The 11,554-nt window shown below is 34.7% G+C and overlaps 2 protein-coding genes across 2 annotated transcripts; both read right to left on the bottom strand.

Moving 5' to 3' along the window:
- Positions 1-4,245: 4,245 nt before the first annotated feature.
- On the bottom strand, positions 4,246-6,847 carry LOC140977015 (sedoheptulose-1,7-bisphosphatase, chloroplastic-like). Its single transcript, XM_073441533.1, has 8 exons — positions 6,641-6,847; positions 6,443-6,562; positions 6,145-6,330; positions 5,586-5,667; positions 5,266-5,487; positions 4,961-5,061; positions 4,798-4,869; positions 4,246-4,686 (listed from the first exon to the last, which is right to left on the bottom strand). Exons 1-8 carry the CDS (start codon positions 6,758-6,760, stop codon positions 4,402-4,404), a joined length of 1,188 nt encoding a protein of 395 aa, XP_073297634.1. The 5' UTR covers positions 6,761-6,847; the 3' UTR covers positions 4,246-4,401.
- A 522-nt stretch (positions 6,848-7,369) lies between these two features.
- On the bottom strand, positions 7,370-10,771 carry LOC140977016 (probable sugar phosphate/phosphate translocator At3g11320). The gene is made up of 4 exons (XM_073441534.1): positions 10,108-10,771; positions 9,169-9,272; positions 8,827-9,055; positions 7,370-7,900 (listed from the first exon to the last, which is right to left on the bottom strand). Exons 1-4 carry the CDS (start codon positions 10,555-10,557, stop codon positions 7,754-7,756), a joined length of 930 nt encoding a protein of 309 aa, XP_073297635.1. The 5' UTR covers positions 10,558-10,771; the 3' UTR covers positions 7,370-7,753.
- Between the last annotated feature and the right edge of the window lie 783 nt (positions 10,772-11,554).

Here is an 11,554-nt window from a genome sequence, read left to right as displayed (position 1 = left end):
CCAATTAATTAATCAAGCCCATTAATGTTAATTAAGTGTATTAGGTTTTGGCTTAATTATAAATAGGAGTGATCAAGCCATAACCCTGGCCTCCACCTTCACAATTTTCGAAAATCACAAGTTTTTCTCTCCAAAATTTCGGCCACTTCTTTTTGAAGAAAAGTTTGAGCCGTCTCTCATTATTTGATCTCCAACGCAAAACTTCTTCCAATTTTCTAGTGCAAATTGGAAGAGGAATAAATCATCTAGTCGTGGACCTGATTAGAAGAATTAACAAAGGAGCTTTTGAAGAAAGTTCGTAGGGATTCATCAAGAGCTAATCCGTTTATACCGGATTAGTTGGAGCCAAGTGATTTAATTCACAAAGGTATAATATTCTAACTCCCTATGAATGTTTAATCGTAAAACCATACGAGCGTCCAAATCAAATATATTTTGATTGTCAAAATAAAATAAAAATTTTAAAACTTCTGCTGCGTTTGGGCGTGTAGAAAACCGAGATCCAACATATATCCTCTCCGTTTTTACTTTTAGCTGGCAACCACCCCTTTGTGGTGTCCTAATTCCTAAAGGTGTACTCGAAGGATTATTTCGAGATTGAAACAATGAGACGAGACTCAAATGGTCATGTTTAGTTTGCTGAATGAATAGAGATGTTTCCCAGGAAGATTCTTTCCACACTTAGCTGAACTTTTTGCGATGAAGGCAAGCGTGGAGAAAGCGTTGTCTTCTGTGTGGTCCAACTAGAAGTTGAATCAGAAGCTATCAATGTTTTTTTTTTTTTTTTTTTTTTTTTTTTTTTTTTTTTTTTNACCATTCTAAACTGATGAGCCCATTCCAGAAACAATCCAAAGGCATTGAAATCTTGCATCCACAACTGAACTCTGACATTGTCCGAGATCAGCAAACAACGTGTTGTGACCTTGCCCGAATTAGTATCACCAGTGCAAGTGATTTTGTGTTTATGAATGCTATTCATTTGTGTTTGAAAATTGTTGTAAACACTGACTTCATACTTTTTTCGATGACAACCATCCTATATTATAATAATATATAAAATTTATTATACATTATCGGATCAAAACTTTAGCTTAAAGGGCGTGAATTGTAACTAATTTTTAGACTATTTTGTCATCACATAGCTTATAAAGTAATCAATTTTTTCTGGAAAATTATATTTTTATCATGTAACTGGTATTTTTTTTAAAAAAAATTTGATTCTGTTGAGGTGAATTTGCATTTTTAGTCACGTAACTTGTATTTTTCTTTCATTTTTTGTTTTTTTTTTTATCTAATTAAGTCTGTTTTTTATGCCAAAAATAACTTGTGTGGCGGACGTGGATGTTGATTTGAATTTTTGGAAGAAAAATTGCATGTGTCTTGATTTTTATAGAATATTATTTAGAAGGAAACATGACGGAGTATGTAAAAAGTAACAAAAAAAATATGTAAGTTATAGGACTAAAATACAAATCAGATGAAAAAAAAAATGTAATTTTCTCTTAATATTTATGGGTCTTTTTTGTTGAGCTCAAAAGGATATGACCCTCAGTTTAGATCTAAGAAAATCAGGCATAGAGATTCGATGTATTTAGGTCAATGATGATCATTTGATCTTAAACTTTTGTATTATTTGAAGTTTTTTTAAGTTTCTAAAATACTCCATCTTTGATGATCGATTCTTCATATCTAAATATCAATATTTTATAGACAATGATAAATTAGAATCTCTATCACGTATATAGTAGTAGGCAAAAACTTGTGTAAGACGGTCTCACGTGTCGTATTTTGTGAGACAGATATCTTATTTGGGTCATCCATAAAAAAGTATTACTTTTTTTTGTGAATATCGGTAGGGTTGACTCGTCTCATAGATAAAGATTTGTGAGAATATCTCACAAAAGATCATAGTAGTAATGGTATAAATTAACAATTGAAGAGGATAATGTGATTATTATGAATTCAAAGTCATAATCCAAATCAAGTTTTTAAGATTTTAAAAGAAAATATGTATCGATATAAGTCAATATATAGATTCAAGATAATTTCTATTTCCATTAAATATGTAAAATAAAAACTTTAAATTGAAATTCAAACTCTTACCTTATCTTTTTTATTTTTTTTTATGACTTAGAAACTCACATCTGTTACTTTTCGATACGCACTAGATAAACTCCGGACTAACCCAACAGCTTCCAAACCGCATTAGTTATGTAAACTACAATGGACAAGTCTTATGTAACAAGCTCGTCCGATAAAATATTAATAGGAAAAATCGAACTCTTAATTACTGATTAAATACTTGATTATATCATCAACTCGAACACCTTTTTTGGTACTCTAAACCATATCTTTAGACTAGCAGGACGTTTGGATTGGCTGATTTATAACTTTTAGAGTGCACTCGAAAACTTTATTTTTTATTTTTTAAAATAATCCACCTTTTTGAATTCCATAATTTTTTTTAGATAAATAAATGAATAAAGTGAGAGAATTCTAAACATCTGGGAATTAAATTCTCAATTTTATCTTTGTAAAATATTTAAGATTTCCCAAAATTGTTGATTAAAAGCGAAATATTTCAAATGCATTTTCGAATTTTTAAATTCAAACACTGATTCAAATTCCCAAAATATAATTAATTTTAAAATTATAAAAATATGAGCATTCTAGAAATAATATTAGAAATAAGTAACAGAGTCCTGTAATTTAAAAGAGAGTAGATCTCTTCGCAAATCTTTATCTGTTAGACGGGTCAACTCTATCGATATTCACAATAAAAAGTAATATTTTTCCATGGATAACTCAAATAAAGATCCGTCTCACAAAATACGACCCGTGAGACCGTCTCACACAAGTTTTTGTTTTTAAAAGAAGCCCAATATTCAGCCAGTTTAGAAATTTCTGATTTTATTTAAATAATAACATGGACAAATTCTTTCAAAAAAAAGTAATTGAGATTCCTTAAATAAAAAGTAAGAAAAATCATGCAAATCCAAAACTTCGTCTCCTGTTTGGATTCTCAAATAAAATAAACTTGAAATATAATTACTAATTTGTTAATGAAATAATAAAGATAATTGATATCTACCGTCAATATTGTGTTATCTACACCCTATTTCATGTGTGAAATATCTGTCAAATTTATTCATTAAATAAAATATAAATAACAATAAATAAAGTATAAATATCAAATACCCATAATAAATTAATTTAAGTTACATTTTTAGAAAAAAAAACGTGAAATTATTGCCGTGTTTACCTATCATAAAACTCTTCGATATCGTCCAATAAAAAATTACCTAAAGATTCTCTTATAAAATCCTTCAAAAAGAGTCAAATTAATCAATAGTTTATTCCAATCCAGCAAACAAAAATCTCTTGTATCAATGGCAAGAATTTGCAGTGAAGATGAATGCGTAGAACATTCACTCACATATGTTCAAACAAATTTTAATCGTCGCAGAATTTGCGATGGGAGAGAAGAGCACATGGAAAATATTGCCTACAGATCTCGCAACGTTCTTGAACTTCTCGTCCTCAAAGCAACTAACATAGACGAATTGAGCGGCGCGTTCTTGCCTACTAGAAGAAAGATGAGAGGATTGTACAGTGTGATCTTGAGTAATCAGACTGGATTGGAGTTTAAAACTAGGGTTACGGTTGGAGATTTGGAACCCGTCTGGAACCAATGTTTCAACATGATACTTGATGAATTCACCGTTTCTGGGTTTTTGAATTTGGAACTTATTGATGAAAAACATGGGGAAGATCCAAGAACATCGCAAGGACGTGTGGTGGTGGGTCGCGCTAGGATAAAGCTGCCGGAGGGTTTCGGTGTGGAAGAGACGAGAAGAGTAGAGCTTGTGAAGGAAGCGGGATTTGGAATTGGAAACACCGTGGTTGGGTATATTTATTTGAAGTTGAGGCTGTCTAGAGTACATGCACGAAATTTTGCATGTTTGCCTTGAAAGAGACAGGGATTTGGTTGAAATTTTGAATAAAATAATAGTAAACAAATTTCATATTGATTTTGATTCGACGCGATAGAGTATAGAAAGATTGTTTTTTGGTAAAAATTTCAGGAAAAAACTAACATTCTTTCTTGTATCTCTATGCCATGCACCTTTGAAAAACATATATGATGAATTAATATATATGCTTTTTATTGATTACTATTGTTTGATTTCTTAATTGTTCATGTTTTTTTTTTCACAAAGTATATGTTTATACATAGACCATATATGAAGATCTATTAATAACAACATTAATTGTCATAACTATCAACAATCATCTGTAAGATTCATTTCATAAATTTGGGTTCAATTAATATGCATGAAACTAAAATATTAAAAAGAAGATAAGAAAAATCAAAGGCATGATCAGCAGCAAGATTGAAGATCAAGCCGCCGCCCCAACTGGTTGAGCAGCGGTCTTGAGTCTTGAAGATCCATACAAGGTTTCTTCAAATCGGATGATTTCGTTTTTTGATCCGTAGGCTACTTGGGTCCTCTCATCTAGATTGCCGATCACCTTGTCTAACACTGATTGTTTGCCGTCACTGCTGTATCCACCGGCCTTTTCGATCAAGAATCCCAAAGGTGCAACTTCGAATAGCAACCTTAGCTTCGCCTTTGCAGTTGGAGATAACACATTTGTGAAAATCCCCTTCTCTTTCACAATGATCTACAAATTTAATGAACCACGTGAGAAACTTATGTCACCAAGTTTCAGTCAGTTGATTTTTCTGTGTATATTTCAAATTTTTTGTGGTTACAGTAAAAAAGTGGAAAATACCTGATTGACATCAGGCACCATTCCTCCGGTGTATCGCAAAGTGTATTTCTCCCGAACATAGTAATCGATCAGCTGAATGTGAGTAAGCAACGACACCCAACCTTTAGTAAATATTGTTACAATCATATGTTTATATTGAAACTTAAATTTTACAACTAATCACCTTGGCATAGTCAGGGTTGTCTGTAGTAGCCCTCAAATTTCCAGGGGAAAACATTTTCCCTTCTCCAATTGATGTTGTATCTTTTACATGTTGCCATTTCCCTGCCACAGAAAGAGAAAACATAAGCGCATGAAAAGTAAAATAGACATTGATTTCGAGCCTAATGAGCCGATCTAGATGGGAGATTAGGCGTCCAGTAAACTAGATTGAAGTACTGTCATATTCAATCAATACTAGATTTAATCCTTTCAAATAGTCAAATGTCACAATGGTGTTCCACTGAAAACTTAAAAAATGCATCAAACCTTCATCGAGTAGAAGGAATTCATGTGTTCCAGGACAGTCCTTGAGAGCAAGAACATAAGTGGTTCTGGGCCCGAAAATCCCCATTGCAGCAGCAACTTGATCAGCTCCGGTTACTCCGGTAAGCTTGTCTCCAGGCCATACTCCGAAGATGGTACCAACTGTGAAATTTGTGTCGACGATGCTAGAGCCATCGAGTGGATCAAATGCCACGCTGAATCCTCCTGTTTATGAAATTTGTCAAAAAAAAATGTACATATGATTGTGATTATTTTGAAGGGGTGTGATAGTTGATGCAAAATGATATGAAAAGAGTAAAGACCTTCCACCGGTCCTCCCATGTCTTGGAGTTCCGGCACCTCCTCAGAGCACGCGTATTTGCAGAAGTGGGAGTATTGCAAGGCCTACAAGCATCAATAATCAATAATAAAACTGCGACTTCTCGAAGAATCTTTACCGCTCAATGATGTAAGCGTTGGTTTCTTAGCATTTATATTTCAGGTTCAAGATATGAAGAATGTGTGTGCATATAAGTAAAACATCTCTGGTGCAATAACTGATCTATCAAACAATAACTTAGGCGAGGCAGGGCCTTGTGGTGGAAGTAGTTTGTTGTGACACCTCACACAGGGATTGACAATTTGACTCACAAAGCTAGAACACACTAATGGAGCCTATCGTGTGTTTGCACGGCCACAACTCATGGAACAGAGTCGACAATTGAAACCTATTTCAAAGTTTCATGGATAATTTTCAAGAGTTGCTTGTGAAAAACAGGGGTACGAGGGACCACAATACCATCGTATAATCGAATTCATTTTATGAGATAAATAGAAAGAACACCATAAAATGTCTCGTCTCTCTTTCTTATATATTCTGACCTCAAAAAGCAGCTTGTTAGCGAGCATATCAACTGCAAGTTGCTCATCTCCAAAAGAGTTGACACAAGCTGTTCCTCCACAAGATGCTGTTCTCACTTTGAAGGCGATCGTACGCAGCGCTTCTCCCATGCACATCATCAGCCTAATCAGTCCCTTATCCGGCGTCGCCTTCGTAAGAAATTCTTCCTGCAATCACCAATATAAACAACCACCAAGAATCATTCATCACCAAATACAGCCATTAAATTTTTCTTAAAAATGGAAGCAGCAACCCTTTTCATTACAGTAATCAACTCACCAGACTATCGCCAATCTCGCACTTAGTCACAAGCGAAGAATTCTTGGCCAATGAAAGCTTGATTGATGACTTTGGAGCAAAACGCAAAGACTCTCCAAACAATGAGCTTGCTTTTGAGCTCTGAAGCACAAGTTCCAACACAAGTCTTCAATATATCGACCCTATTAACACTTAAAAAGAACAGCGATGAAAACACACCTTGGAACTAAATGGCTGTGAAACAACAGAACGTGGCGATGCAAGAGAAGGGGAATATTGCTGCGACGAGATACCGGGGACGAGTGTTCTATGAGCACAGCTTGTAATACTAGTCTCCATGTTTGATTATATCAAGAATTGGGATTCTTTCTTCTTCTTTTTTTTAATAAAAAAGATAAGCTGATGTTGGTAGAACCGTAGAAGGGAGCCACTTGACTGATATTTGTGCATGGAGTGACCGACAAGGTTATAAGATAAGCAATTCACTGTCGAATGCCACGTGGCGTATGATTTATAGATAGATTGATTAAATTTTGTGGATGAAAGGAGCATAAAAAAGAGAGGAATAAAAAGTTTTTTCCCTCCTAAATATTCTTTAATCATTATTAGATCATATAAATTCGAAAATCTATATTAATTCTTCTTAATATATCAAAGTTACGAATTGATAAGTCTGCAACAAGTGTTGGGGTCTTGGTGTTGAACAGATCGTATCCGCAAATTTGAAGTTATATGAGGAGTACGATTGCCCCCATTAATTTAGCACAGACAAGCGGGTATTAAAAATCTCTCCGACCAGATTGTGGCCTTAGGATCTTCAGTCTCCGGGGCTAGCTCCAAAGATCATGTAAAAAATTTTAAAATCAAGAACAGCCGATCAATTCAAACGACCAAGGTGATGATGGGTGGGTTTGAACTTAGAAATTAGCAAGTCGATGAAATTTATACTAAAGAGAGATACACAATTGCTCATCTTTCATTATATAATCCATATACAAAATAAATTAACAACACATAAAAATTTAAATATTTTTCTGGTACAATGCAAGGTAAAAATAAAAGAAAATATATATAAATTTTCTTAGGAAAAAAAATAACATTTTTTAGTCACTCTTACTGAACCTATCTTCTTAACTAGGTGTTTTGTTTACTAGTACAGGTTGAAGTCTCTGTCCCTGGGTTCCGGGGCCAAAAAATATGTTGGGAGGGCAAAACTGAAGCACGAACCACCACGCAGTCGTCAAGCAAGTTTGCCTTGATAAAGGAACATTTCATATTACAAATAGATGGAAGTGGCAACTGTATATTGCCATTCCAAGGTTGTGTATTCTTTCATTTAGTACGCTTCTTAGCTTCACTGTATAGGATAACACCAAACACTGTCAAAGTATACCCGAGCATCCCGGTTACGGAGACAGGATTCTTAAATATCAAAATGGAGACTACCACTGCCACTGCTCCTTTAGCATTTCCTAGGACCTGAAAGAAGAACCGAGATAATCAGCAAAGCAAAATTTCTAATTCAATAATCAAACTGAAATCGAGCATGCATTGTTGTCTTGTTTACATGTTTGGGGCTATGTGGAATATATCTAAACTTTCCATATAAGATATTTTCATAAAACTATAATGGTTCACATGGCTTTCCAGACATGGACGACATGTTTCAAGCTTCCCATTCGAAATCAGCAACCCATGTGCGTCAACCAAGTGAAAGGAATTAAAATCAGTGCAAGGACATAAGAATAGATTAAATATAAACTCCAAGCAGACCAAACAACAGCTTTGGGTTAACCAAAGAATGAAACATGGCCTGCTCTTCGATAACAACTGCGAGCCCCAACGCTTTTTTTCTCCAATACATATCCTTTATATCTTTCAAAACAATCATATGCGGCTTAAAGCTACCTCATATTTGGTTCAAATTACTGCAATTGATGCCAACATATTTTTTTGTGGCTCGTGGACATAAGATTGCTTTCAGCAATATGTTCAGAAATTAAATCTAAGATTATGATCTAGATGGCTTTCTTTTAACAAGTAGTGCATATTTAAGTGTGGCATCTGAAAGGGAAAAAATGTGGTCTTAAGCTTCAGAATGTAATTTCAGTAAAAATGCTCACATCTTCCCAGGAAAAAAATTTAATGCAGATTCCAGCTAATAAGTATCATCTGTATTAAAGCTACATGTTGTGTCCTGTTTGTAAACCCACGCATAATATCTTGCAACCCTCATTCTTGTTCTGTAAACTCCAAGCTCCAAATATATCTTTATTTCCTTGAGGTGAAGATTAGCACGTACATTGGTTGCTAGAAATTTCAACTCGATGAAAACATTCATGCAAGTTTAAATTCAATAAATCATAAAAAATGAGGTTTGAATGGGACGAAGAAGTGTCAAATACCTGAAGAGTTAGAGCACTAGTGTGCTTTGTGACCAAAAAATTGGTCAGATTTACAAAATATGCCAGCGCAGAGTTGAACACAAGTAACCAAATAATTCTTATATCGTCTCTTGCAAGTGCCAATGTGATACCAACAACGTTTTCTTCCAGAAAGAGTGTTGCAGGAAGTAGAAGCACGACAGCTATAGGAGCCATGTAGAGGAGCAAATTCATAGAATTAAGCTTTTCCCTTCAACAATTAAAAGCTTACTTTCAGCATACATATCGAATATACTACATGAAAAAGGCATAACACTCCAGTAAGTATCAGAAAAAAGTATGCATTATAAAATCAAAGATTACCCTTCTGACGAAAGTAAAATCCCCTGAACCACTGATTTTAGTGCCCTTGCAGCTGTTGCACCAATGCACATGATAAACCCAAACATATGAAAACTCGGCTCACCCTAAAAAAATAAAATCGGGAGAGAAGCGTCAACACCAATTTTTCAAAAACCCATAGAAATAGAAACTCAGCTGTAACAGCAAAGCATAATACGGAGAAAGATGATATGCTTCGTTCAAATATATTTTTCCATAACTTAATTCATACATATTTTGCATCTGCACGTGATGTAATTCATTTTAAATTTTTACATTAAAACTGTTCGATATATAAGTATCATGTGGAACATGGAAAATAGCTCTTACCCTGATCCAGCCAAAAGAAACCTCACTTTTTAAAAGTTGAAAGTTTTTGCGATGAACTAGGAAACCTTATTTTCTAATTCATGATTTCGAAACGTAAGTAAGAGTTCTTGAAACTAAATCAGGAGTTTCAAAACTTTTATTGTTATCCAAAGAAATCAATGCTATTGTTTTCTGAAAAAGACTGTTTAGCGTTTTGGAATTCGAGGATTTCAAGTGCAGAGCAAAAATCCTTCAATCCATTAGACACTAATCAATCAAATGTCCTAAAAGAAAGATGGTCATCATAGACACAGAAAGAACAGCAACTGCGAGCTGAAATAATGTCCTTTGGCCTCTCATCACCAAAATCAATATTGTCCATGGAATTCCAATATGGAAAATAAAATAAAATAAATAAAAAGAATCCTGCCCCCAACTAAACAAAAACCGCAATCAATCATTCTTATAACTGCATAAACAAAACAATATATAAATACAAATCAAACCAAAACTCGTGAGGGATAAAAAGGATGATACTTGATCAATATACTGTGTAATGTTCCGACTAAAATCCACACCAATCAAATATTCAATAAAAGAATCAACACATACCCCACTAGCAATAATAACCCCTGTAACAACTGGAATCAACGTCACGTAAGTCAACCACGCCTCTCGCTTCAGGGTCATTAAATACGCAAACACCGCCGTGAAGAAAGGAGTGGTAGCCCCAATTGCCTGATTGAAGCTAACAGGTAAATACTTAAGCGAAACATTCCCACTTACAACCGACGCACAGAAAATCAAGCTCAAAGCTGAAATCTTCATAAACTGAACCCTAGATCTTATACTCTGCATCGGCACCATCTTCATCCAAGCGATGGCGATGTAGCTAAGCAATGAGCAAGCCGTCATGTGACACATCGTCAAGAAAATCGGGTACCTGAATCCGTAATTGCTCAACAAATACTTGTTCAAGAGCAAAACCCCAATGTTCGATGAGTACCATGCTGACACCAGCCCAATCGTGAAATATCGGCCGGAGGATTTAGTCCCCAACATCTCTCCGGATCTCCAAAGAACAATTGAATCGAAAAAATGGGTTAAATCAACATCAAAATAAATAAAACTGGGGTAATAACGAATTTTGGTTGGATCTATTAGGGTTAGAAAAGAGCGTCGGAAGGACGTGAAGAAAAGTTTGGATCTTTGATGCACTCGTGAAACGAATGAGAAAGTCAAATTTGTGTTGAATTGGAAATGGAACTGTTCATGTCCGCCATAGTCTGCATATAGTATTAAAAAGGCATAATGAGCAAATTAAATTAAATTAATTGAATCAAAACAAAAATAAATTAAATTAAAAATTAAAAAATAATTAAATGAACATACATATCCTCCTGTTTCTGTCATTGAATATTGTATGTTCATTTATATATATATATATATATATATATATCAATGTTCTAAAATGCGTCTTAGGTGCTCGCCTAAGCGTTAGGCGGCGACCTACCGCACCGATAAGGTGCTAGGCGGCTAGCCTAGGCGTCTGGGTGCTCCTAGGAGGGCCTGGGTGTGCCTGGGCTGGTTAGGTGAGTCTGGACACCGTTAAATAAGTTTGATCTGTTTTGAAAAAAATTGTTTGGGGTTTTAAAATATTAAAACTCAATTAAAAAATTAAAAGTTGAAAAAAGTTGTCCTAAATCTAATGCAGAACCAAAGAAATCGAGAAGCCTGATGGGAAATATTTACATCTCTCGTCTTGTGGAGCAGCATCGATGTCTTTCTTCTACCTCTTTTTCCTTTCGTTTCTTGTTTTTCTTGATATATCTACCATTGCTACCTCAAGTACTTGAAACATATTTGAAGAATTTTCATCACTGATTCTGGTACCATTTTATTAAGCAACTTCATCTGGTTATATCGTTATCTCAATCTCCTCGTTTCAAGTGAATGTGAAAGTCCTTGGTACCGTAGAATCCGATTAGCGGATCCTTGTTTCCGCCTAGCGCCCGATTAATACCTAACAAATTTTAGAACCTTGATAGATATATATATA

The sequence above is a fragment of the Primulina huaijiensis genome, chromosome 5 (genome assembly GCF_012295235.1).
Source record: "Primulina huaijiensis isolate GDHJ02 chromosome 5, ASM1229523v2, whole genome shotgun sequence".
NCBI lineage: Eukaryota > Viridiplantae > Streptophyta > Magnoliopsida > Lamiales > Gesneriaceae > Primulina > Primulina huaijiensis.
The sequence above is the reverse complement of the archived record's forward strand: the minus strand, read 5'-3'. Positions and strand labels throughout refer to the sequence as shown.

What these genes read in the sequence shown, in the direction of transcription:
- LOC140977015 (XM_073441533.1), bottom strand. Translation starts at nt 6,760, where the DNA reads ATGGAGACTAGTATTACAAGCTGTGCTCATAGAACACTCGTCCCCGGT. An exon ending in GCGAGATTGGCGATAGTCTG is followed by an intron (nt 6,331 to 6,442) that starts GTGAGTTGATTA and finishes TGGTGATTGCAG; the next exon opens with GAAGAATTTCTTACGAAGGC. An exon ending in CTAACAAGCTGCTTTTTGAG is followed by an intron (nt 5,668 to 6,144) that starts GTCAGAATATAT and finishes TGATGCTTGTAG; the next exon opens with GCCTTGCAATACTCCCACTT.
- LOC140977016 (XM_073441534.1), bottom strand. Translation starts at nt 10,557, where the DNA reads ATGTTGGGGACTAAATCCTCCGGCCGATATTTCACGATTGGGCTGGTG. An exon ending in GGGTTATTATTGCTAGTGGG is followed by an intron (nt 9,273 to 10,107) that starts GTATGTGTTGAT and finishes TTATTTTTTTAG; the next exon opens with GGTGAGCCGAGTTTTCATAT. An exon ending in CTAGTGCTCTAACTCTTCAG is followed by an intron (nt 7,901 to 8,826) that starts GTATTTGACACT and finishes TTCTTCTTTCAG; the next exon opens with GTCCTAGGAAATGCTAAAGG.